Raw genomic sequence first — 24856 nt, 5'->3', positions numbered from 1 at the left:
ATGGCTACGTTATACTTCTGCTATCTTCGTAGATACACTATGTTTTCAATGACAAATAAATAAAATGTGATAACTAATTATCATTATAATATATTTTATAAATGACATCATTATCAATCAAGTACATTTAATAAGTAAGTAAATTTAATATACTATTATTTTATATGAATTAATGTAATTTCACACGTAAATATTTGAACCCCAAAAACATATTGTAAACTAAGTTGGAAATTTCACTCTTGTCGCTTGCGCAATGATTGTGGTACGAAAGACGACCAGTCTGAATGGTTAAGTTTATAAAAATGGAAAGATGCTTTAGAGTATCTGAATTTGGAATTGGCTGAATTTAACAATATTCGAAGTTAAAATCATCAAAAGTATTCAATTGACTCCGATATTCTACAACCGTGATTCATATTTAAAAATTATTAAAAATACTAACAAAATCATTAGTCACGAATCTTTTCAACTGATTTCCGAATTCGATTCGAATATAGTGGCACAAACACGTATACTTCCGCAAACTTTTAAATTAAAATTCGAAATTAGTTATGATTTCTAGTTCAGTTTTTTAAATACAAAATCGTATATCGATTACAAAGTAGTCATTATCAGAATGAATACGCTAATCGCAATTATACTCATAAAATGGTCTTGATTGGCCAAAATAGATTACTTAACAAAGGGTTTGGGAAATAGGTTAAGCTCGATTATGAAGTAAAAGAGTGATAGTTAAGAGTAGGGATACACAAAATTAGAATTAAAGGCACTATTTTTTACAGTAAATTCATGTAATAATACCCCTATATTCAACTTGTTAGTCATTAACACATAAATATGTAAAAGGGAAAATCGGTTTTAAAAACCGAAAAATGTTTTATCCACCTAAACCTTTTGATAAGAAATTAGTGCCTTGATGAAGAACAGAAGTTGTATCGAAAGCAATGCTTTCTTCAGGGGTTTTCATTTTACCGTTTGTATGAGCTATTTCACATATATCAACAATTAACTGCACGATTTAACAAAAGTAAAACAATGTACCTTGCCCCTGAACAACTAATTCATATTAATGATGACATTGTACTTGAAATGCGTATTTATATAATAAATAATGGATCTGGTATTTGAAGCTGTGAAAATTTTGATTTTTTCATATGACTAGAGTACTCATCAATTATTTATCTTTGGTAATTTTAATACTGTTCCACTATAAATTATTCTTTCATCCGATGTATTTGATTTGAAATTGCTATTAAAAGTAAAAAAATTTAGTAAAATCGTTTTGCGGTTGTTATGAAAGTAGCGCATTCTGTTAATTCAATGTCACATTATATTTTTGATCATTTAAGGCTCTATTTCATAAATGATTGCTCTTCTAAGCGGCATCAAAGTTGCGTTTGGCCGAGCGCTCTCATTATTTGCTGTTGTATATGATAAAAAAACTGAAGTACTCCATCGGTAAAACGAAGCGAATTGTCTGTAAATTTTTAGAGAAACATCGATTATCTCATAAAGTGCAATTAGCGCATTTTCTTCATCATCGTCTCTATTCTGATAAAATCATTCCCATTCTCTAAGTTTAAAATCGACTATAAAATTTTAAATTAAAAAAATTTAGCGTGTCTTTGCCAATAGTATACTGTTGCTAAGCTGGCCGACCACAGCATCAATAAACTGAAATTGCTATTTGTTCTTGCAAATAAAGGTTCCAGTTGTAATAAATTTTTGTTTGTAAAAGCTGGCGTCATAGTTAACTTCTTACGAAGAGTTTAAAATAGTACATGCAATATATCTATCTTCTTCTATAAATATTTAGGAGACTTTCTATAGATATAGATAGTCACTCATCACGATATCTCTGGAACTATAAGACCTAGAGACTTGAAATTTGGCAGGAATATTCCTTTTGCCAAGTAGAGGTCAGCTAAGAACGGATTTTACGAAATTCCACCCACAAGGGGGGTTGCGGGGGTGTTCATGAATAAAAAATTCATATTTTTCAATTATGGCTTTTAATAGTTCAAAACTTGGTCAGAATGTTTTAAATTACATTTAAAAATTTTTTTAACCTTCGGAGGGTAGAAAGGTGTAGCGAGAAAGTGGGAAGGAAATATCGAATATTTACAAATATACCTAAGTGGGGTATCAAATAAAAGAGCATGACGTGTACATTACAAAACTGTTATCCAACGCAAGGAAATGTGGACGGAGTTGGAGGGGTGCAAGTGGGGATGTTGCCCAGCAAAGCGGGTAGTTCCCAGCTAGTATTACATAAATGATATAACTTTTGTCGCTTGATATAAAACTCATATACTCTTTACAAAAAAACATATCGTATGAAGTTACTAAATTTGCTACCAATGGCATTAACTCTGTTCTACACCAAAAAATAAAATAAAAATATAACTTGATTCTTTATTTGCAAGAACAAGAAGTTTTTACAAAAATGGGATTTAATAATACACAACCCAGAAAGTAAATTTGTTTACCCTTAACAAATAATTGGAAAGTGTACTACCACAAATAAAGTAACATTTCAAAAACAAGCTAATTGATGGTTCACCCTATATTCATAAGAAATATTGATCTATAAAAAAAAAACTATTTCCAAAATATTTAATATTAAACCATAATTTGCAATAAGTGACGCAATTATCTAAACTTCTTTCATAAAAATATAAAAAATACTAATTACTTTTTTTGTATAAAAATTACGCCATATTATAGATAGATTTTATTTTTTTGGTGAAAAATTAGCATTGACAATAATTTCTCAAGTTATATTCAGTCTTCTTAAAAAAAAATTGTAGTAAGTAATTAAAAAAAAAATACTTTTCATAAATTAATGGTATCGAGATCTTGTACAGGGGCACGTGGACTCATATCGTCAGTAGGTGTTGATGAAGTTTCACTACGATTTTGACCGGTACCATTAGTTTGATGATGAAAATTGGATGTAGTATTTAAAGCTAATTTACCAATTCCCGGTATATTAAAGTCTGTATGTGGCAGTTTACGCATTATTTTACCAGATGTAATCAGTCGGCCAAAACCTTCTTGATGTGCAAATGCATAACCAGAACGAATTGATCGTCGTGTACGACGTGCAGATGGTGTTCGTAGTTCATCTAAACTATGCCGCGATCGTATTTGTGTTAATCGTTGTTTTAATCGAACACGATCCGATAATGTTGGCCGCACATCAACAAAATAGAATCGCCATGCAAGAACCGGTATAATTAATATGATTGTTGTCAGTAAAGTGGTAAACCAAAATGTAAAACCCTGTAGAGCTATCGTTAATGAACCAACATATATACCACCAATAACATAATTGTAAAAATAATCTAATATAAAATACCATAACAGCGAACCCCATATCATTATGTGATTAAAGACAGTCCAATATGATGTATCTAATGCAATCTGAAATATTAAAATCAAATTAAAAATATTTTATCACTTTAAAAGCATTACAGACAAGCTTAACAGTTCCATAGTGGGAAATATAGTGGCAAATATTCACATTCACATTCGCATTCGCAAGAAACGATGCGAATGTTTTCAACAAAAGAAATGAAATTACACGCAAATGTAATGAAAAACAACTAATAAGTCCAAACGGCTTGTTTTTATTATACGGTGTGTTTTTAATGGGCTTTTACGCCAATGGAACATTATATAGATTAAGTTAATACATATCAATTTACGAGCGCTTCATTTAAAAGTTAACATTCGCATTCGCGAATATTGGAAATAAACATTCGTATTCGAAAATAGTGAACATACCTGAACAGTATTCACAATTACCAAAATAGATGCCATCACACTTCCAAGTAACATATAATCAGAAAGCACAAGTCCATCAGAAGTGGCACCATCCTTGTAAGTCCCTTTAAAAATGAATAGAGAAATATTAAAATTATAAATTACATAGCGTATTCAGGTACAGCCATATTCTGCTTGACGACAGTATATCCAAATTTCACAAATATCGTTAAGAACAAATAGAAATAGAGCTGAGAATTGGAGAATGCTTACCGTTTCTCATGCTACAGAATACGCTGTTACTGATAGAATGTACATACGTTATTATTAAATGTCTTACCATATGGTATCAGGAACAAAATTAGAGAGCTATAACAGCCATGAATTGCACTTCGCATAAATTCTTTTTTGTTAAATAATAAATTTAAGTGACCAGGTTTGTAAAGTTGTGGGTATGCCAATGAATGTTTGTCATCCACATCTTGATCAAATATTCCTAATGCTAAGACTGGTAATGACGTATAAAATAAATTGTAAACAGAGATATACATTGGATCAAACACAGTCTGAAAAATAAAGTAATTTTGCATTAATAACCATGTTGAGAAAATGCAGCTTCTTTTAAATAAAATTTAATTTCTGGCTGCAAGTTTTATTTCATGTTATAAACTTCTTACATACATAAAAAGTTCTTGTTTACGTTACCAGTCGGTCATATGCGAATCATAGTAATCGGGAAAAAATAGACCCGATTGTTATAATTACAAATTGATTGGGTTGAGTTTGTCGACTATAGAGAAGTTGGTTGGGTTCTGAAATTTTTTGCTTTTGCGTTAAAAATGGGACACTATTACAGAAATTTTTTTTGGTGTTTTTTTCTGTCCTAAATCCGCGAATCACATATGGATTCATATTATGTAAATTTTGGTACTAAAACAGGTATTTGCGTAGAAAATAGTAATGGACTAATAAGGATAATCATTTTGATCTCTTTCAAAACAGTTTTGTTTAGTGTTATTTTGACATAATGATAAACGAACAATATAAATACCTGGGCTGAAAATCCACAGAAGAAAGCAAACCATATATGGCACAACGTGAATGCAAAATTTTTATAAAAAAAATATCGCAAAAATTTACACATCCGATAATAAGACCATCTACCATGTACAAGTAATAATCTTTCTAAAAATTTAAATTGGGCTATAGAATAATCGGATGCTAAAACAGCTTGCATTCCTTCCTGGCCAGATATTCCAACGCCAATATGTGCAGCTGAAATATTAAAATTTGAAAACGTTAAATAAAAAATTTGGTAATTAAAAAAATTATAATCATTAGTTGTAAAAAACAATTCAAAAATGATTGCTGATTTGACAAAGTGATTTGGGAAACAAACAACCTCAAATAGTATGATAGGCGTTATCTTTATTGTGAGTACTTGTTCGGATGAAATGGGGTTGTTGCTTTTGCTAAGAAGAAACAAAAAGAAAATCTCAATATCTTCATTAGTTACTGCATGACACACGTATAGACACAGAATCAACCTACAGTTGAATTTACAATATCATTTAAAATATTAACATTACCTTTTATCATGGAAACATCGTTAGCTCCATCACCAATTGCTAACGTAACAGCTTTTTTACTCTTTTTAATTAATTCAACTACAAGTGCTTTCTGTAAAGGTGTTACTCGACAACAAATCACTGACTTGCATTGTGATGAAACATCCAGAAATAATTTTTCTAATTGTGGGTGTAAGCAATGTACCAATGAATGTCCATTTACAACAAGTGCAAAGCCACCCGGGAGATTAGAACTATCAAAATTGCTAAAACGTCGATTAGCATCGAGGACACTTTCAGTACTGTAAATAGATAGATAAAGATCCAATTTATTGAATATTAAAATGATAAAAACATGCAAGCAAATTTAAATATTTAATCAAGTAAAGGAACGGCGTCAAAATAATTTTTTTAATGTAAAAAATTATACAATTCCTTTCAAATTTGTTTCCCGAAGGAAGCGTCTAACTTTCGTAACATTTCAGTATTAGAGAGTATTAAAGCTATGTCATACGGCAATTTTTATAACAGATTTGCATCTCTAGCCGGTAAAAATTCAAAACATTGCAATAAAATTTTTATTGAAATAACTAGTTACAGATGAGGAAGTTTATTTATTATATCAAACGTGGTGCATAATAAAAAAAAAGATTTTTGGTTAGGTTGGTTTTTGACCGGCTTTGGCGAAAGTTGAGTCTTTTATGGATTTCCAATATTTTAACTTTTTTTTTGTGGAAAATTGTTTCTCGTCTGTCTGATATAACTTTCAGGACAATTCTAGATCTCTAGATTTTTATTGTGTTCGATTTTAGTTCTATAATACTTAAATTCTAAAAATAAAATAATTTTATTTTCCTTTAATGGGAAAATTTTACTAAATAGTAGCGAAACTACATACAAAATTTAATTGTGAAACTAATTGACTACACTACTTAGCTACTTAGATAAGCATTAATACATATTTCTCTTTGTTTCTGTTTTCGAAACTAAGTTTTGATTTCTATTTATAATAATTTTTTTATATTCTGAATTAAAATGGCACTAACGCAACCCAATTTAGATACACTTTCACATAGATTTGGTACGAAAAATATTTATTAGTTTAAATGTCTTTGACGAATGCTTAAATAATATTGGCATTTAGAAGCATCGATCAAAACTTATTTCAATTTACTAGTCGCAAAATTTTATCTATTTCAAGTTGAATATTTTAAAAGGATTCCGTGATTTCTTTAATGAAATTAAATTTCATAATGACCAAATTCAGACAATAAATTGGACACACAATACAATTAATTACAATTAATAATTTTTACTAAATGATAAGAAGTATAAAACGGGTGCAACTATTGAAACAAGTGCAAATAAATTTTAACTAAATAAATAAATGCTTGCAGTATTAGAGAAAGAAAGAGATTATTTTCCAAGCAACTAAAATTATCCTACAATACGCTATATGAACAATTAATTCGAGAATCAATTATCGTTTATTTTTAAGTATAAAATTGTGAGTATTATTACGAATTAGTAAGCTAATCAGAATATAATATTCGTTACTATTTTTAATGATTATTTCAAAAAATATTTACAGTTGATACTATTATATTACTATAAATTTTTCGCTGGAAAGAAGACAAGGTCGTGTTTAATAATTATATCACAATTATTATTTCAGTAAGGTTTCATTCTTTTTATTATATCTTCATCAGACATCTAAAATCAAGAACTATTGATATCTTAAATAATTATAAACCAGAGTGATCCGGAACCCAGATCAATCTGACTGTTTTGTTCAGTGCCAGGTGATACAGTTCCTTGAAGCATTCATATACTATAATTGATTGGAATCTTGACACTTCAAGGGCCCGAAAAGCGGCTTGGCTATCTGAGAAGTGCCCCACTGTAACTTTTCGAGTTACAGAACTGGACACCTCTCAGCAGGGCGAAGATTTCCGATTAAAAAACCGTCGCATATTGACCAAGAGGAACGATTTCCCCCGCACCAGATAGATTTCCGGCCCTTGACCCATCCGTATAATACGTATTAAGGTAAATGTCGTGATTATAATTGTAATTATATTGCATGTGTTTGGTTGATTTTAGATTCATCCTAAAGAGATGAATCTCTAGAAGATCTAATAAAAAGATTGAAACGTTGCTGAAATAATAACTATAGTACAATTATTAAGAACGAAATTTATATTATTATAATAGTATGTATAAATCATACTGATAAATTAATCGAAAGAAGTATTTACATTATAAAAAATAATTGATCTAGAAAAAATTTGAATTTTATCTGTAATAATGAAACTATCAAAAGGATTTCTTAGAACTAAATCTACTGTTACTTAGAAATATTATTTTTGCAGTGCTGTTAGTTCAGTAAAAATTGGTATTAAAAATTTGTTAATGAATTTTAATCCTGATTATGGTCTAAAATACGAGAAGGTCCAATCTAAATTAATTGCCAATAAAAACTATCGAATTTTCGTATTAGTGAAATTATTCGAGATACGAAAGTCAGAATGGTTTTATCCAAACGATTTTCGTAGCTTGCAATTTATTAATTCCTCTATGAGCTATATTATCCTGTCTTATTGACTAACTTTGAAATACGAGTATATTTTCGAATGATTTCAATCTAATGTTGAAATGAAGACAATGCACCATTGGAAATTGTCTGGCAATCGATTGCCAAACTGTATGCACTCAGTAAGGAATCAAATAGTCAGTTTGGAATCGATTATATGCGATCGGTAATATTTACAGACTCTGTCAAATATCAAAGACTGCATTACGAATTACTAACAGCCTTTCTATGTTGAGAAACAAACTATATGCTTTATGATACGTTTCTTGTCATTATCATTCGATTGCAATCTTAAATAATATTTTTCTAATTTCAATTACAGGATAAGAAAGATGTTCAAAATATCTCTTTCTGTCTCTACACTACCTGTTATCCGCGACGTCCCACCTGAAGGTAACAACACTAACAGCAGGTGGTCCTACAATTGTAGCTTCCTCTTGCTGTGGGGATGGAGCTACTCTGCTATGATGTTCTAAGGAACTTGTACTACTGGAAACAATACCATTTGGTGCTGTATTATCTGTCTTAGATTTGCATGGCTGAAAAGTATTTATAATTCGAATCGATTCACGAAATTGTCGAAGTTGTTGTTCAACCTCTTCATGAGTCACTCCATCGACAATAAATAGCTCTATCATATCATCATTTAATAAATGACATGAGTAACCAATATTAATGGCAGTTTCTGAAAAAAAAAAATTTTTATATTTAAAAAAAGTCTTCCTGCTAGTTCTATCACAAAATTATTTTATCTATCTCGTTAGCATTTTTAATAAAAATGAAGCAGTGGTCTCATACATTTCTGGATTATTAGCAAAACACTGAAGATCCGAAGAAGTTTACCAACAACATACTTTTCGCAGGCAGAAATTTCAATTAGTATAAATTGTAATCATTAATTTTTTCCTTTTCGAGAATGTCGCAGGTTATACTATAATCGTTACATCAGATCAGGCTGATACGTGACAATGCGAGTGGCCTTCGCTCGGGCTATCCAAGTTAATCGTGCTATGATTATTCGTTATATCCCAGAAACAGAAGCCAAAATGTTATTTTAATGTGCTTAGGAGCCTTTGAATTAGGTTACTGTTTGTTGGTAGCTTCCGTTAAGGCAGAAACTCAGTTTTTTAAGATAATTGATGCCAAATCAAAATCTAATAGCATAGAGGCAGAGTGGTCGCCCGGAATAGAAGAGAATGTAAAACAATGGATGGTTGGACATTAAGCTTACAAAAATAATTTAAATATAAAAAAATTGTAATATTTCAATAACCTTGTTTATCACCAGTTAAAACCCATAATTTAATTCCTGCTAATCCTAAATTTGCAATTGCTTGTGGTACACCATCTTGTAATTTATCTTCAATTGCCGTTGCACCAAGTAATATCATATCTTTTTCAATTTCTTCATAAATTGCATCCAAACGTTCTTCTCTACCTTCTACAATTAGTGCAGCTTCTTGATGTCGTGCTTTCCAATCGGCAAAAAAATCATCGTCTAAATCTCTATAAGCTACACACAATGTTCGTAATCCTTCACCAGCAAATTTCTGAAATAAAAAACGCTCGATTAAGCTTTTTCAAATTAAAAAAAATTATCTTATTTTATTATTTACGTTTAGATGTTCCTGAGTTCTTTCTTTCATTTCATCATTTCCTGGTTTCAATCGTTCATAAATAATATTATCAGCTCCTTTACAATATAATCGTAGTTGACCTTCACTTCTTAAAATAACCGACATCCGTTTTCTAACATTATTAAAATCTAGAATACATAACAGTTCGTGTATTTCTTTTTTCTCTTGTACTTCAATTGTAATACTGTTCGGAGATCGTTCTTTAAATACAAAACCGAAATTTCGAGCTGCTGAAACCAGCGCAGCTTCATCGGGTGATTGTGCCTAAAGAATAAAATATAATATTTTTGAATCAATGATGGTAAAATTACACCTTTTAGACTTTAAGTGAGACTACTCCATAAAACGTGTCAGGTGTCAGTTATGTTTTAGAACATTAAAATTGTAAATATTCTTGTAATTATTAGACACACGGAAAATATGATTAGATGATTCAATGGTTCTTATGATAAATGATTCAAATTTTATTATTATTACTCGAGAAATTCCAACTCTAGCTAGATCAAATCTAGCTATAGTGTGCATGTCCTTTTATTTATCTGAACTTCTATGTATTTTTGTAAATTACTTAGCATATCGTTTCAACCACTACTACCATGTAATTGATAAATAAGAACTCTGCATGTGTTAACTGTTAGTACATTATACGAAAATTTGGCAAGGGTTTACTAAAGTATACTTACTTGATATTCTAATGTTCCTTCTGTTTGATCTGCCATCACTGTATGGCATAGTGCTAATAATCTAAAAAACATGTGAGTTTCTGGATCTTTTTGTCGAACTTCGCGTAGCAATGCTTCATCGAAAAATCTGAATTCTGGTTCGTAGTGTGGATTAAATGAAAAATCCAATGGTTCTGTGTTCTAAAGCAAACATAATAATATACTATTAATAAGAATTGCAATTGTATTTTTTACGAATTTGCAGCATTTTTACAAAGATTCGATAATCCCTGTATAAAGAAACGAATAATAATCATTTATTTAGAAAAATTTAAAAATATAAAATCAAAATTTTTTATTTGTTCTAGCAAAACATTGCTTAACTAAAATAGTTTAACTACAACGACTAGTCGTTTGTTTTCTTAGAAAAAAAAGTATAGCCAATTATTTGTATATTATCTGTATGGAAAGTGACAGAGCTGTGATAATGGAAATTTCGAATAAAAAGAAAAATAGGGTCTAAATGCCTATGACAACGATGAAGTTTATTCTAATTATATAATGAAAAATTAAACAACACTAGTTTATAAAAGACGTGAAAGTAACAATCTTAATGCGTATCTGATTACTACGGATTAAAAGTATTAGCAGAAACTTTTATTTCAGTTCTAGGACATTTGGTTATGTTTCAAATTAGACAATACTTGAGATAGGCCCACTTTCGATTATTGAAATTTCATTGAAGGCTGACATAAGCGCAGTTAAAATATTTGGTGAACATAAATCAGGACTAAATTGATAAGATATTAAGATCTCAATCACCACGACTGACAGGTTTTTGGTTACTTCAGTCGTAAGGCATTTGGTTGATATTCCCAATAAAGTTATTTGTACTTAAAACAATTTAGACGAAGTCAGGAACTGAATAGTTGCTTCAAAATCTTGAAATCATTTGGTTTAGCAAACCTTGGTAGAAAAAATGGGGGGAAATTTTGGCGTCCCTTTCTCTATTTTTGAAACGTGCGGACGGAGACTGTCGTGGAGCAGGATCGAATCTCTTCTGTTAACCATTGTCGGCTGCTGCTGCCGTAATTTTACACAATAGCATTCTGCTGTGATGATTTGGCCCGGAAAACTTTTGAAACAACTTATTATTATTAAACAGACTCTCAACAAACTAGTAATTAGCTAATAATTTTCCAAGAGTCAAGAACAAAATTGTTATTTTTAATTAATAGGATAAGGATGTTGGTGTTGCTATTTCTTTTTCAGTAAATAGCTCTAAGCTTCTACCCAACTACAGTGATAAAAGCATAGACTAAAGCCTTTTTGTGTTTTTTCTAATGTTTACTAGATAATAGAGCAAAAAAGGTGCTTTTTTGTGGCAAGGGCAGCAGTGCATTGATACCTGATATTTACTTGTTGGATTGGGAAGCAGAGTATAATATAAGAGTATAACAATTTCTAAAAATTCTCAGTTGTTGGTTCGTTGATATCTTTTTCATCACAACTTAACTATTTTGGTCTATACAATCTACTACATATTCACATATTTAAAAAAATTTACGAATTAAAATCGAAAAACAAAAATAATTACAAACAAAATTGAGCAATCAACAAAATGTACAAATTTACTAACAGCTTTTGTGCTTGGTGCGAAGGTAACAATTGGAGCTTTTGTTTCTTGTGATTTCTTTGGGTGTAATGGTGTAGAAAACCCCACTTGTTCAGCTTCATCCAATAACTTGTCTTTGGGTGAGTAGTCAGTTAGCAAGCTCTAAAGCAAATTCCCAAACAATCACACACACAAATTGAATACCATGCAGAATAACAGAAACAATTATGAATATTTGTTAAGTTTGTTGTATGTAAGTATTAAATTTCTTACTGTTTGTTTAAAACACTACAATCACTTTTAGGGTTATCATTCTAATTTTAAAAATTAAAATGTATTTGGTCTACAATAAAAGAAATACAACGACGAAAAAAGTATTTTCTCCTCTCCGGGCGGAAAGGTACTGCTATCCGCCTCCGTCGAGCAGAATATAGTATACACACTACTTGCTACTGTGGTGTGTATACTATTTTTCTGCTCAACGGATTATTGTAGACCAAAAGCATTTTAATTTTTAAAAATAGAAGGATAACCCTGATATGATGAGCGAGGTGAAGCCGAGAGTTGTTTACTATTTATCTTTATTTTCGGGTGAAAATACGTAGATACTTGCTGCTTCTGTTGGGAGACCAAAAGTCCCCCATTTATGCTTTGGTACCATTAGGAATGAAAAAATTGAGTAGGAATTTTTTTTTAAGCATATTTTCTGAATTCTGATAATTTCTAATAGAAATTTTTAATTTCTAGAAAACTAATGACAATAATATATATAGTATCATAAAAGTCGCATTGTCGATTGACGGATGTACTAAGAAAAAATATAACCATTATAAAAATTGAAAATTGCCTATTATCTGACCGTTTACAGTTTGTAAAATGATTCTCATATGCTTTTTAAGACTAAACAATGTTTCTTGAAAATTTGGTTTTCTTTATTTCATTCTAAATATTTTGTAGTGTTTTAAACAATTCTCAATATTATAAAAAAAATATCGACACTTAAAGAACTTTAAAGGAATGTCATATGATGTACTATGTATTAAATTTTCTATTTATTTTGAAAAAACATTTGTGTACCAATGAAGTGGATAGTAGCTAAAATTTCGAATTTTTAATTTTCATGTGATGTGAATCATTAAAGATGATGTTAAAACCAATAATATCCATGTAACTTAGGTTTAATAATTATTTTAGAATCAGAAATAACTAGAAGATTAAAGACTCATTAAAGGCCCTGTCGAACCGAAAGAAATCGAATTTTAACTATTTCAGCCACCCGTAGATTCAAATAATTAAATTGACTCTTGACTTATCTTGATTCTAAACTAGGTATAATAGTGCTTCGTGAGATGTCGATTTAACTTTTTTCCCAAAATGAAGTCATTCTAGAACCTTCTCGAACATTCAAAGACAACGTCAAAAAATACTCGAATGGGCCTGCGCACAAGTATCATGCTCATTGGCCAGACTAGTCAACTGATGGCAGTTGATTGGCTAACGCCACTGACACTACAATTTGACAGATACTGTGAACAGTATAAATTGTAAAAACACGAATGTAACAGTGTGCAGTCCGCCACCAAATTAGCAAAGAGTAACATTACTAGCTAATTCTTACTGATGATGACTACTTGGTAGTCGAAAATACGTATTTTAAAAATACAAAAAACTGATCTAGGAATTGGGGCAAAAATCGAAATTTATCTTAAACAGTATACAATATTCTCGAAATGTTCTAGCATATTCGGAAATAATTTGGTAAGTTATGGCCACTTCGATACTCGATTTGTTTCTACTGAAGTTAATCCCTACAGTACCAAACTAAAATCATCTTCGTGGATTGGGAATAACGTGGTACCATACCACATATCCTCTCTATGGCTGTCGGGGTAGATTGTATTATATTGAATTTGTAGCACAGTATATGTGAGATAAACTTTTATTTTCCATTAAAAAAATTAATTTAACTTTAATGAGTCTAATTTTATAGTAAAGTAATATTGTTACTGGCCTTGTACAGACCAGACTTAATTTTTGATGTAGCAATTTTTAATTGATGTTAAAGGTCTTAATAAAGCTTTTAATTTTTATGTAAATGTGTGTAATGTTATGGTTATGAAATGATAAAACAAATAAACCAATGATATGGAAATTATTTCTGGATAAAACAAAATAAATCGATATATTCACTTTTACCAGAACAAATCAAACCCCAAACTTCATGCAAAATGATTTCGTAATGGCATAAAAACGATAAACAAACGAAAAAAAGACGATAAACAAAATGAGAAGTGCACATGCAAATCAAATGAGACTTGTGAAATAATAAAATAAAATTTATATTACCTCAGTAACTTCTATAATTTCACCCGTTTGATCATCAAGAATATCACCATAACATTTACCACCTATTGTACATTTATTGAAGGTCATTATATTTTGTGTTAATGTTCCCGTTTTATCAGAAAATATATATTGCACTTGTCCTAAAATTAAATAATTAAGAAAGTTGATCAAATTATTAATTAAATTGTTCACTGGCGCGAAAGTACTTTTGCGAGCAGGGAAGAATCCAGAGGCGGGTTATCCATAAGGCACATACCTACAGGCGCGAGGTAAGTATGCAAAATTTTACAATCCGTTAACATTTGTACAGTTATTCAAATGTATGATAGTCTGCAGGAAGGAAAAATTTTAATGAAAATGAACAGAAAGTTTTGGAACTCTAAATAGTCAAAGAATACGAAAAGGTTACAAAGAGGATAAGGAAGAAAAAGCTCACAGCAAATGAATCTGCCGAAAATATCACTTCTTCATTATCTGGTCGTGAAACATTCACAGTGACAGTATATCTAGTTCTAATTTTTGAAACTGCCTCTGGTACTTCAAATATATACATGACGATAATTTAACATCTTCTTAAAAATGACATTCACAAGGTAAAAGTATACTACACTAGAAAAGATGATTTCCGTGTTCGGGGATTTACACAAAAAGAAAATTACCTATATACTCAGTTGAATTACTTGATTTTAGATTAAATTTTAAGGTAATATTTAAAAACTAAAATACCGACTTACCTAATTCTTCATTTAATGTAGTTGTACGAGCTTTTGCACTGGTATTCGTTTTTGAATAAAACATATGTTCATCCCAGTTAATTAAAAAGCTTTGTATAAAACGAATAACTTCAACAGATACATATAACGATATTGGTACCACTGTGTTTAAAACAATCGCATATGAAAAAAATACTAGAAACGCTATAACTAAAGCACCAGTTAATGGTTGTTGTGGAACTAACGTATCCCACGGTAAATATATTTGAAAATAACGACCAACCAGCCATTCCCAAATACCGCAACCAACTGTGCAAAACAGGCACAAAGATAATAAAAAAAATACAATCTGAAAACAAAGAAAATTAATGAGTGAACCTATTTTTGTAGTTAAAATGAATTTAGTAATGAATGCCTTTAGCCAATATTGCTGGCCCGTCCCCACGGGGAGGGGGTCACACCCCCGTTGCATTTTGGGGTCAAACCCGCATTGCAGTACGTCAAGAATTCATCCGAAGCACTCGATATCTACAATGAAAATGCGTTTCCAAATGCAAAACAATTATTTCGCGTTCTAGGAGTTTAACCTGTGACGACAGCGACGAATGAACGCTCCTTTCCAACTTTGCGCAGTCTCAAAACATACCTTAGGTCGGCAATAATTGAAGATAGGCTAAACGGTTTAGTCTCCTTTAGTCTCCGGTATGCGCGGTGTAGAGGTCGATGCGATTTCTGTTACTCGAAAAAAAAGTTTCTTGTTTTTATTGATTGTATGACCTAATATCATGAATAAAGTTTTGAAACACCGCATTCCTCTCCCTTAGATGATTCCTTCGCCCCGACCTGCATTCAAAGGGTATTGTTATTGTTGTAGTCTCAAGGCTTTTATAACATAAGCTTTAGCTGATCTTAGTAATTAGAACTGAACAAAAAATTCCAAAAAAGGCAGCATCGAACAATGTCGAGATGTTGAAAAGGTACGATTTACGATTATTTTATAATTTCATTCTTTTGTCTTCCATTTAAAAGAATTTAAAAAAATGTAGACTTTTAATGAAACCCGATCCGTAAGGCAATCTAGAAAATGGCTAAGTAAAACCTTGAGAGTAAGTGTTGGTTAAAAAAAGTTGTTTTTTTGGTACAAAGGTGATTAATCAATTAAAACTGAATATACTTACTCCTATAATTAGAAAATTAAGTAACCTATCAATACTAGTTCGTTTAAATTTGGTTTTTCCACTATTCTGCATCAATTTCGTATCTTTACCAGTAAATATAACAACACCATAACACCATTGTGTGTTACGTAAAACACAACCTCTTAATATTATTTTATCATTATCTAATACATAACGTTTATTTTTCCAATATAATGTTCCATCGAATTTATTTAATAAATTATTTGGTGTTTCACACAGTATTTCTCCATCGAAACCACCAATTAGTGCATCATTATTACCCATTGCAGCTGTTTCAGTCAAACATTGACGACATTTTAAATTTGTTTCTCTGTAAATTGATTTATTTTTATTAATAAATTGTTTTGCAAAATGGGCAAGGTATAAAAAGTGTTTTCAAGGGAATTTTATATTTGTTAAATTTCGTCTCGCCCTTCTTACAGGAAGATAAGGTCTTCTGAGAAAATTCTCGACACATTTGCGACTCTCTTTTGTTAATTTTTTCCCTTGAGCAAGACAATCATTGTTGGGAATTGAAATAGGTTTTCTCTTTAAAATAGGCGTAGCTTTATCAAAACACAAGAATGTTAAATCGCACCATCTCAGTGACACAAGTTGATCGAAATTTATCATTTTGACACATTTCACGACAAAAAAAATATTTTGATTTATTTCTGGTAATATAAACTGATTGCTTCAATACTTGTGAGGTATGTAGGGTTATCAAGAGTTACCTACACTAAAAATGTCAAACGTCGTCGAATGAATAACAGAAGGTCTACTGCAACAATAATACAAAGCCTGGTTTGATCTGTCTGGGTAAACGCGAATTATGTTATTTAAATCCAAAACTTAATCCATACAAATTTTCGCACTATTTGCGCGAAATTTGCACTTTTTTATATTTTTATAAATTTTAACTGACTTACCCATCTAACTCGGCTGTTTCGATGTAACAAAGGCCATTAGGTTCGCTTGTAGACAATAACAAAACATCAGCTGCAACGAATTGATTATTGTCCATACGAATTATATCACCAACTTGTATATTAGCCCATTTTTCTTGCACTAATTTACCATTTCTCACAGCCCTGGATTTTCGATTATTTACCTGAGAATCTGACATATGTCTTTGCTAAAAAAAAAAAATAACCATTGTAGTCAACACGAAGATTAGCAGGGACAAAATTTTCAATAAAATTCAGAAAAAGTTTACATAGTGAATAGCGCAGTTTTCGAGCAGAAATTGATTAATCATTATTTGCATTATTTGCATGAAAGCAATCATTGAGTCCGACAATCCAGGTATTTTGTCATTCATTAATTAGTGATTATCTGCTGAATATATCATAATCTGTTGTGAATGTTTAGGTAAAAGAACTAATTATCTAGAACTACATAATTTGATTAGTTAAAATAATGATTGCTTTAATAGGTTAATAAATTGTTCTCATTATTGGGTCAGTACGTAGGCATTCAAGGAACAATGAAAATTGATTTTTCCAAATTATGTGCAAATATTTCAGTAAACAATGCCATTTTTTAAATACCGTAAATAAACGAAATCACAATAAATATGCTATCTTTGCAGATATTGTCACAAAGCAGGGGAATCCATATTATGACATATGGCTATTTTATATCCCTATGATCGCATCATTTCTTATTCAATTTGAGAGCTGATTTGAAGTTACTGGTAAGCCACTTGTGGTTATTTTTCAACCGCAGACACTAAGCTCCCACCTTCACCTCAACATCAAAGTATGTATGCGGTAGAGTTGAGCAATACTTGCAGTGTTTTTATACAAGACTTAATGTCCGTGTGGTTACACATTCTACAGGATTGAAAGTAGAAAGGCGCGCAAGCTTTGTCCACACAAAATAGTTTAGCGTTTGGTATGACGCGCCTAGATTTTTATTAATCTATTCAATCTTTTCTGTATGATTACGCATATTATTACCCACAGGAACTCAGGAACGCATATTGTTTACTGGCACTCGAACCGTGTCTCTAGAATACACAGATATTGTAGTTTTATATGGATACACGAATTTTTTGCGATCATAGGACTGAGCAATGCTGTGATTCAGAATAAACTAGATCGATATGATAAAAGGTAGCCATTTTAAGGTTTCGTGTAAATGTTTTTGGAGTCATATTGTTCTTATACTACAATGATCTTATCTTATTTATACTAATACTTACAAAATCATCATACGCATCTTTAATTGCTGTCAATGAAAGTACTCCAATTAATGGTATAGCTGTTGTAACAGGCGTAAGACTACTTATAGCAGGAATCAATTGTAGAATTAATAGGCACAAAAAATAGAAATTGGCAAGTCGTTGAAACTGTTCAAATAGATTTAATGGTAAAAAAGTTAGAATACTGTATTTCGACGTTTTTATGTAGTTATTCTGAAAATTAAAAAAAAAAAAAATCAACCAATTAATTTATTACTTTAATTCATCAGGAAGGAGAGGTGTTCAATATTTATTTCCTCCTACGTTTTTTAAAAGGCAAGTTATGTCAGTACCGGAATAAGCTAGCGCGGGGTCCGTAAAGTAAGGTATGTGGAGATAAGGGGTTTCTATCATTCTATCAATAAAGAGAGAAACATTTTTTTAGTCAACGAGTATTTCACCTTTATTTTTTAACGTCCGTTAATCCACCACCTCGCTTTTTTGGGCTGGGTCCACGAAGCCCCCAATTGCCATTTCTTGCTATATGGCTAATCCGATACTGAATCATGTAAAAATTTTTTTTTTTTTTACTTTATGGAGAAACAAAATAATTCTTTTCCATTATTTAAGGGCATATGGGAGAAAAATGAACATTTACCCTACTTGGTCAAACAGTCAAACCACTTTAAAACCATTTCAGAATAAAACTAACGTAAAATAACACTTTACAATTTAATAAATATATTAAATTAATTTTTAATTTTACTTACAGCGTAACGAAATTGTGAATTGTACTCTTTATCATTGGCTCGAATACGACGTTCAGTTTCTGAAATACAAAATATTTCAATTAAAAAATTGCAAAATTTTTAACTCATTTATAATTATGTATTGCATACAGAAAGGTATCCTGGTTATACTAAAATTTGTTAATATTTCCTGGATTTTTCAATATCTATTCAGTGCTAAGGTTTTATTTGGTTTTATTTTGGTTTTATTTATCTATTCAGTGTTACCAAATAATTGGTAGAGAGAAGTAATATTGTAAAAGCCCATTAAATTTTTCTTAAAACCTACGCAGTTTTCACTTCTCAGATTATGAAAATAATGGTCTCCTAATGTAAAGATTGTTTTATATTTTTTTCTGAATAACGCATGCAATATTTCTTAAACAATTTAATTATGTTTAAATTTCGTAGTATTTACTTGTAAGATAATACATCATCTTAAGGTAAAGCTTAGGTAAGATACTGTAGTTTTAAGATTTACTCTTATTGTAAAATTTGGCGATGTATACATCGCCAAATATATACAATTATTTAATAAGTTTATTATTATAATAATAAACTTATTAAATAATTATTCCTTGCAAGTATTCGATATAATAATGAAGTTCGAATAGAGCTTTATATAAAAATTAATTTATATTTTACACCGTACAGTTTATATGTTTATTAATCCCTAAAATAATCTATTTTTATTTATTTATAAATTTATACTTAAACCAGGCATGGGCGAGTTATTTTAAGTCGAAGTCACCATTGTTATAACTTTATTGTGTGTCTCTTTATCCAAATCCGCAGTGCTCATAGAGGAAGAAGCAAGACGGGTATACAACTCTTCTACCTATCTCAGTTTCTCTGATAGTAATGAGATAGGTAGAAAAAAAATGTTGTCTCTCTGTCTTACTCGTATATTAGGTTAGAAGTCTGAGAGACTTCTGTAGTCACGTTTGCCCATACCTGACTTAAACTAAATTGACTTCACTTTTTGATAGATAACTAATTCTTCATGAATGAACAGAGTGTTTTACTAAATAATTGTTAACTTTTAGCGAATTTCCAAATGTTAATCGATCCTACCTAATAAATGTCAAAAATGACCATCGTTAAAATTAATATATATACACATGTATGTATTTACATATCTATACGTTTATGTGTCTGTAAACTCTCTAGCTGTTGCAATTTAAGTCCGATTTGAATAAAATTTGGTGTCAAGAAGGGTTTTGGTATTTGAAAGGTCAAGTTCTTTTATGAGAAAAATCGATAGACAAACAAGGGATGGGTAACGGGGGTTTGCTCAAAGTACAAAAATTTGAATTTTTTCAAAATAAAAAATATTTTTGTATTTTTTGACCAGTTTTAAGCAAAAAAATACAATATTCGATTTTCAGAAAAATGTGTTATTTTTTTCAATCTCTGAACGAATTCGCTTAGCTAACGCAGCTCCTACGCTACGTATTTTCCTAATGTTCTGATTTAGTTAAAAAGTTACCAAAAAAAAAAAAAATTGTGGTTCAAAATAATATACCTAAATAAGCATAAATCGTACAAAAAATAATTTATATTAAATTTCACATCATTATTAAATTAAATTATAGGTGTACTTTCACCGTTGCATAATGCATTTTTATACTTATACACTCGACCAAATCTTTCTCGGTTACCAAATCTTTAACATTTAGCATAAAATAAAACGATTGTTTTTAAATTTCAAGGGTACTTTTTCTGCTTAGGTACTTCTATAGAAGTATCTATAGATTCAATGAGTCATCGATATATTTCGATCGTTAAATAATTAATTCCACCACTCTCCGAAGAAATCATAGGTTAAGAGCAGTAGCAATTTTAAAGGAAGGATATGAAATTGTAATCCTGTTAATCTCTTAAAAATTATGCTGAAGGTGTATATGCCACCGTAATATTTCATTTCCGTAAGATTGTAAATAGTACAGTTAAAGATATTACAAATTAAAGACAATGAAAGAAACCGCTCGTATTTTGCTAAAACCTCATGGAATGTGTTACTTAGGTGTCAAATATCATTAGTGAGGCATGAGTTAGTTATGCAAATGTCTCTATTTGTTAATAAACAATTAATTGTTAATTCAATGAAACGTTAAATGTTTAAGCTGCCTAAGGAAATTAATAAATAGGCAACTTGAATTACGTATAAATTAAAAATGTATAATAGATTTCAATTATTTGACAAACACTTAACAATTATGTCATACAAGTTGCCTATTGACTAATTTTTTAAGTGATCTTTAACATTGATCGTTTAAACACAATTTTTTTTTCCTTATAAAATCGAAATCTGTTTCACCAGTGAATAATTTTTTTCTTTACAAAAATACCATTCATTTCCCTTCAAAAGCTTTGTTGAATTTTTCCAGCAAATAGAATAAATAGGTAATATATAAATAAATATATAAGTAAAATTAATTAATTATACCTAAATATTTACTTCCCAGGAGGCAAAATATATAAATCCAGACCTGTATATACTTCTCAGATTTCTGCGATTTATTTTAATAATCGGCTCTTTGATAATATTAATGATTATTTCTTCAATAAAATAAAGTTGAATTTCCTGGCAGGCAATTCAACGTTCCATTTGTAAACCACAATTTTGTTATTCAAGGAAGTCTCATATCCCTATTTTGTACAGAATTGATTTGCTTTTTGTTTTTTTTTTTTTTTTTTTTTAAATAATAACTTGAGTTTAAAAATAAATAAAAAATATAAAGATAATTTGCTAGAAAATAATTTTATTGTTCATTGTAAAGAGGACAATGAAATTGTTATTTTGATTAGGTACAATTAGTGTACAATTAAGGATCTGGAAAATTTATAAATTCTGCAATTTTTTTAATGAATTTTATTAAAAAAATAAAAATAATAATAATAATTTAATTTTTTTTATTAAAAATTTTTTTTTTCGAATTCGATGGTATCCGGTATACGATGGGTACCTTAAGAACTAATATTTTTCGTTAGAAGCATTTTCCTCGGTTAAATGTATTTATTTACTGAGTTTCAATCATATACCAACTTAAAAAAGCACCCTGTACAAGTATTGTCCCCCGTAATTATTACACAATATTGCATGGAAGTATATACAAACGCATATTACACAGCCAATAAAGCTTCCAAGTTATGAGTTTGTTTTAATTTTTTGATATAAAAATAAGCCGAGCTTAACTTTTTACACTCTAAGTCAACAAATCGATTCCATTTAATGCCTTCACCCAAAATTATATCTAAAAATTTCATTTCACTGATTTCCGCTTAATAGATGCATATTTATAATTAAAAGTCATATTTATAATTAAATGATTATTTTTGCACCAATCAGCAAATTGTTGTAACACAATATTTATTTCATTCATTAAACTATGTATATTTTCTGAAGGTAGTATCACAGAGGTGTCATCTGCATATATCAATAATTTACCATGCTGAATATAGGATGTAAGGACATTTATGTATGCCAAGAACAATAATGGTCCAAGATTTGAGCCCTGTGGAACTCCAATGTTGACACAGAGTGGGCTTGATTTTATACCTTCTATTTATTATTTTTCTTTTATCTAAATAGGACATAAACCAGGAAAGTGGAAGTCCTCTTAGGGTCTTATACGAAAGTTTTCTAATTTATTTAACAGAAACATGTGATTTACCATGTCGAATGCTGAAGTTCAGTAAAACGGTCAAAAAATTGTGATAAAATATATCTTTTTTTTTATCAAGTTCTCTTAGGACATAATGCGATAATTCATTACTTGCAGAGCAATAGAGTGTTTGTGTCGGATTCCATGTTGCAGTTTAACCTGATTTCATGTTGCAGTTTAACCTGCATACAGATTTTCAACCGTTTAGCTCAATTCGGTAAGGTTGTAAAAACGAACAAAAAGAAAGGGGGTTCCTTGACACTAATCCAACTGACATATCGTTAAAATTAATGTTCTTTTTTCATATTTACAACGCGAGAGACATTTTATCCGGGGATGTTTTGTCGTGAATAGAAATATTAACGCGTATTACCTAAAGAGGATTCTATTGTAATAAGTATACTAAAATACAAGTAATAGAGACTAAAATAAAAAGTACAATATGTTCGGATTCGTGCTTTGCCGTTTAACCTCTAGAAGAACTGTAGAAGTAATTTGTTTACCCCATTAAGTGAGAAATTTCGGATATTTTTTTGTCAACCAGAGATTGTAGTCCAGTTAAATAAAATCTCACGAGCTAGAATTATTCAAGTTGAATACAAAACTCTCGCTCGCATTCAATAATTTAACAATCATGCATCATTTGTGAATACGCTTAGGACATTACTTAACCTAAATCCAACCCTGTCTAATACCTCTAACTGCATTAGGAATTCAATTATTGTAAGAAATGAAATAAAAAATGTTAAATGATAACAATATAAGTATAAACAAACATTAAATTTCAGTGACATTAGTAATTATAAGTACTGCAGACCAATCAAACACCTTGTCATTAATGCCACTAATAATTTCATTACTTAATTATATGATGAAATAACTTGAAATGTAAATATATGACGTACGAGAAAACTCCTCGTCTAAGTAGGCTAAAGAACTTTTCTCACAATTTAATAAAAATACTTTATTTAAAAATTTTACAATTTTTTTATTTATTTGATAATAATGAACCGATTTTGATATAATATGCCCCATTACGTTTGTAATAGCATATAGAAAAAGCTCCTTAAATTACTTTGTCACTCTTCCCAACTCCCTTCTCAGGAATTTGATCTGAAAGTTTTTGGGGACGCTAAACTGGAATCTGCAAGTCTAATTAGTCCATTTCCATTAGTCTGTACGCCCGTAAACACGATAACTCAAAACGAAAATAGATATCAAGCTGAAATCTTAACAGCGTGTTCAAGACGTAAAAGGTGAGTTTTAGGTCATATATGAGCAACATAGCTCAATTGAGTAAACATAAATCGAAAACATACAATTATTAGCCGTGAAGATGTATATTAAGACAAATTTTTTTATGTCCATTTTCTCCAAAACTATAGAAGATAGGGAGATGAAATTTTGCAGGTACCTTTAACTAGTAAAGAACAAAAAGTTATCTATCAACCAGAACCGACAAAGCCACACGGTCTTCACATTATACAATACATACGAAGCGAACCACGTATAATGTATATACTCCCTAATAGATGTCAGGAAGAGTCATATTTTGCAGTTGATGTTTCAGTTTTTCCTGAAATCACGGATAAAACGAAATTTTCTAAAAATGAAATCTAGCTAGATCGATTCTTGCTCCAAAAACCTCTTGAATAGTAATTTTTTTAAAAAATCGTTGGAGCCATTTCCGAGATTGTTGATGTATATATACAAGAATTGCTCGTTTAAATATATAAGATTCTATATCTTTCAGCAAAACGGGGAACTAGATCCAACCTGATGTCCGCCATTTCTGACTGGTTAGTAACAGAACGAGCTGAGACATAATATGTATATTAAAATGGTTCACCTGTGTAATTGTAATTATTGAATTTTTGATACATGCTTTTTAATTAAAAATATGAACAAAACAAAGAATTAAGGAGGATCCCACACCAGTAATAGAAAAAAATAATATAGTAGAAAATGATCCAAATTTTTAGTATGTTGTAGTTAACGATACATATTATTAAATAAATAAAAATTTGGGTATCTTATCGATCAATTAAGAGAGTAATTAATTAATTAAAAATACACTAAATAACATATCATCCTCATATCATGCTATGTTATTTAGTGTATTTTTAATTAATTAA

The 24856-nt window shown here is 30.1% G+C and overlaps 1 protein-coding gene across 6 annotated transcripts in view; it reads right to left on the bottom strand.

Moving 5' to 3' along the window:
• Positions 1-2720: 2720 nt before the first annotated feature.
• The window catches only part of LOC123298556 (probable phospholipid-transporting ATPase IM), a 43345-nt gene continuing 21209 nt past the window's right edge, over positions 2721-24856 (bottom strand). For 2 of the 6 annotated variants that reach the window (XM_044880593.1, XM_044880588.1), the window contains exons 2-17: positions 19036-19094; positions 18287-18499; positions 17010-17215; positions 16081-16411; positions 14924-15251; positions 14190-14329; positions 11868-12005; positions 10250-10429; positions 9546-9830; positions 9203-9479; positions 8296-8614; positions 5358-5638; positions 4820-5043; positions 4109-4334; positions 3790-3893; positions 2721-3426 (exon numbers count right to left, since the gene is read on the bottom strand). In XM_044880593.1, the coding sequence (XP_044736528.1) occupies positions 2836-3426; positions 3790-3893; positions 4109-4334; positions 4820-5043; positions 5358-5638; positions 8296-8614; positions 9203-9479; positions 9546-9830; positions 10250-10429; positions 11868-12005; positions 14190-14329; positions 14924-15251; positions 16081-16411; positions 17010-17215; positions 18287-18499; positions 19036-19094 (3902 nt within the window). In that variant the 3' untranslated portion in view covers positions 2721-2835. Of the gene's footprint in view, positions 3427-3789; positions 3894-4108; positions 4335-4819; positions 5044-5357; positions 5639-8292; positions 8615-9202; positions 9480-9545; positions 9831-10249; positions 10430-11867; positions 12006-14189; positions 14330-14923; positions 15252-16080; positions 16412-17009; positions 17216-18286; positions 18500-19035; positions 19095-24856 lie in introns of all 6 variants that reach the window. The other 4 variants (XM_044880589.1, XM_044880590.1, XM_044880592.1 and 1 more) reach the window with 4 other exon arrangements.

Source organism: Chrysoperla carnea, chromosome 4, assembly GCF_905475395.1.
Source record: "Chrysoperla carnea chromosome 4, inChrCarn1.1, whole genome shotgun sequence".
Taxonomy (NCBI): Eukaryota; Metazoa; Arthropoda; class Insecta; order Neuroptera; family Chrysopidae; genus Chrysoperla; species Chrysoperla carnea.
The sequence above is the reverse complement of the archived record's forward strand: the minus strand, read 5'-3'. Positions and strand labels throughout refer to the sequence as shown.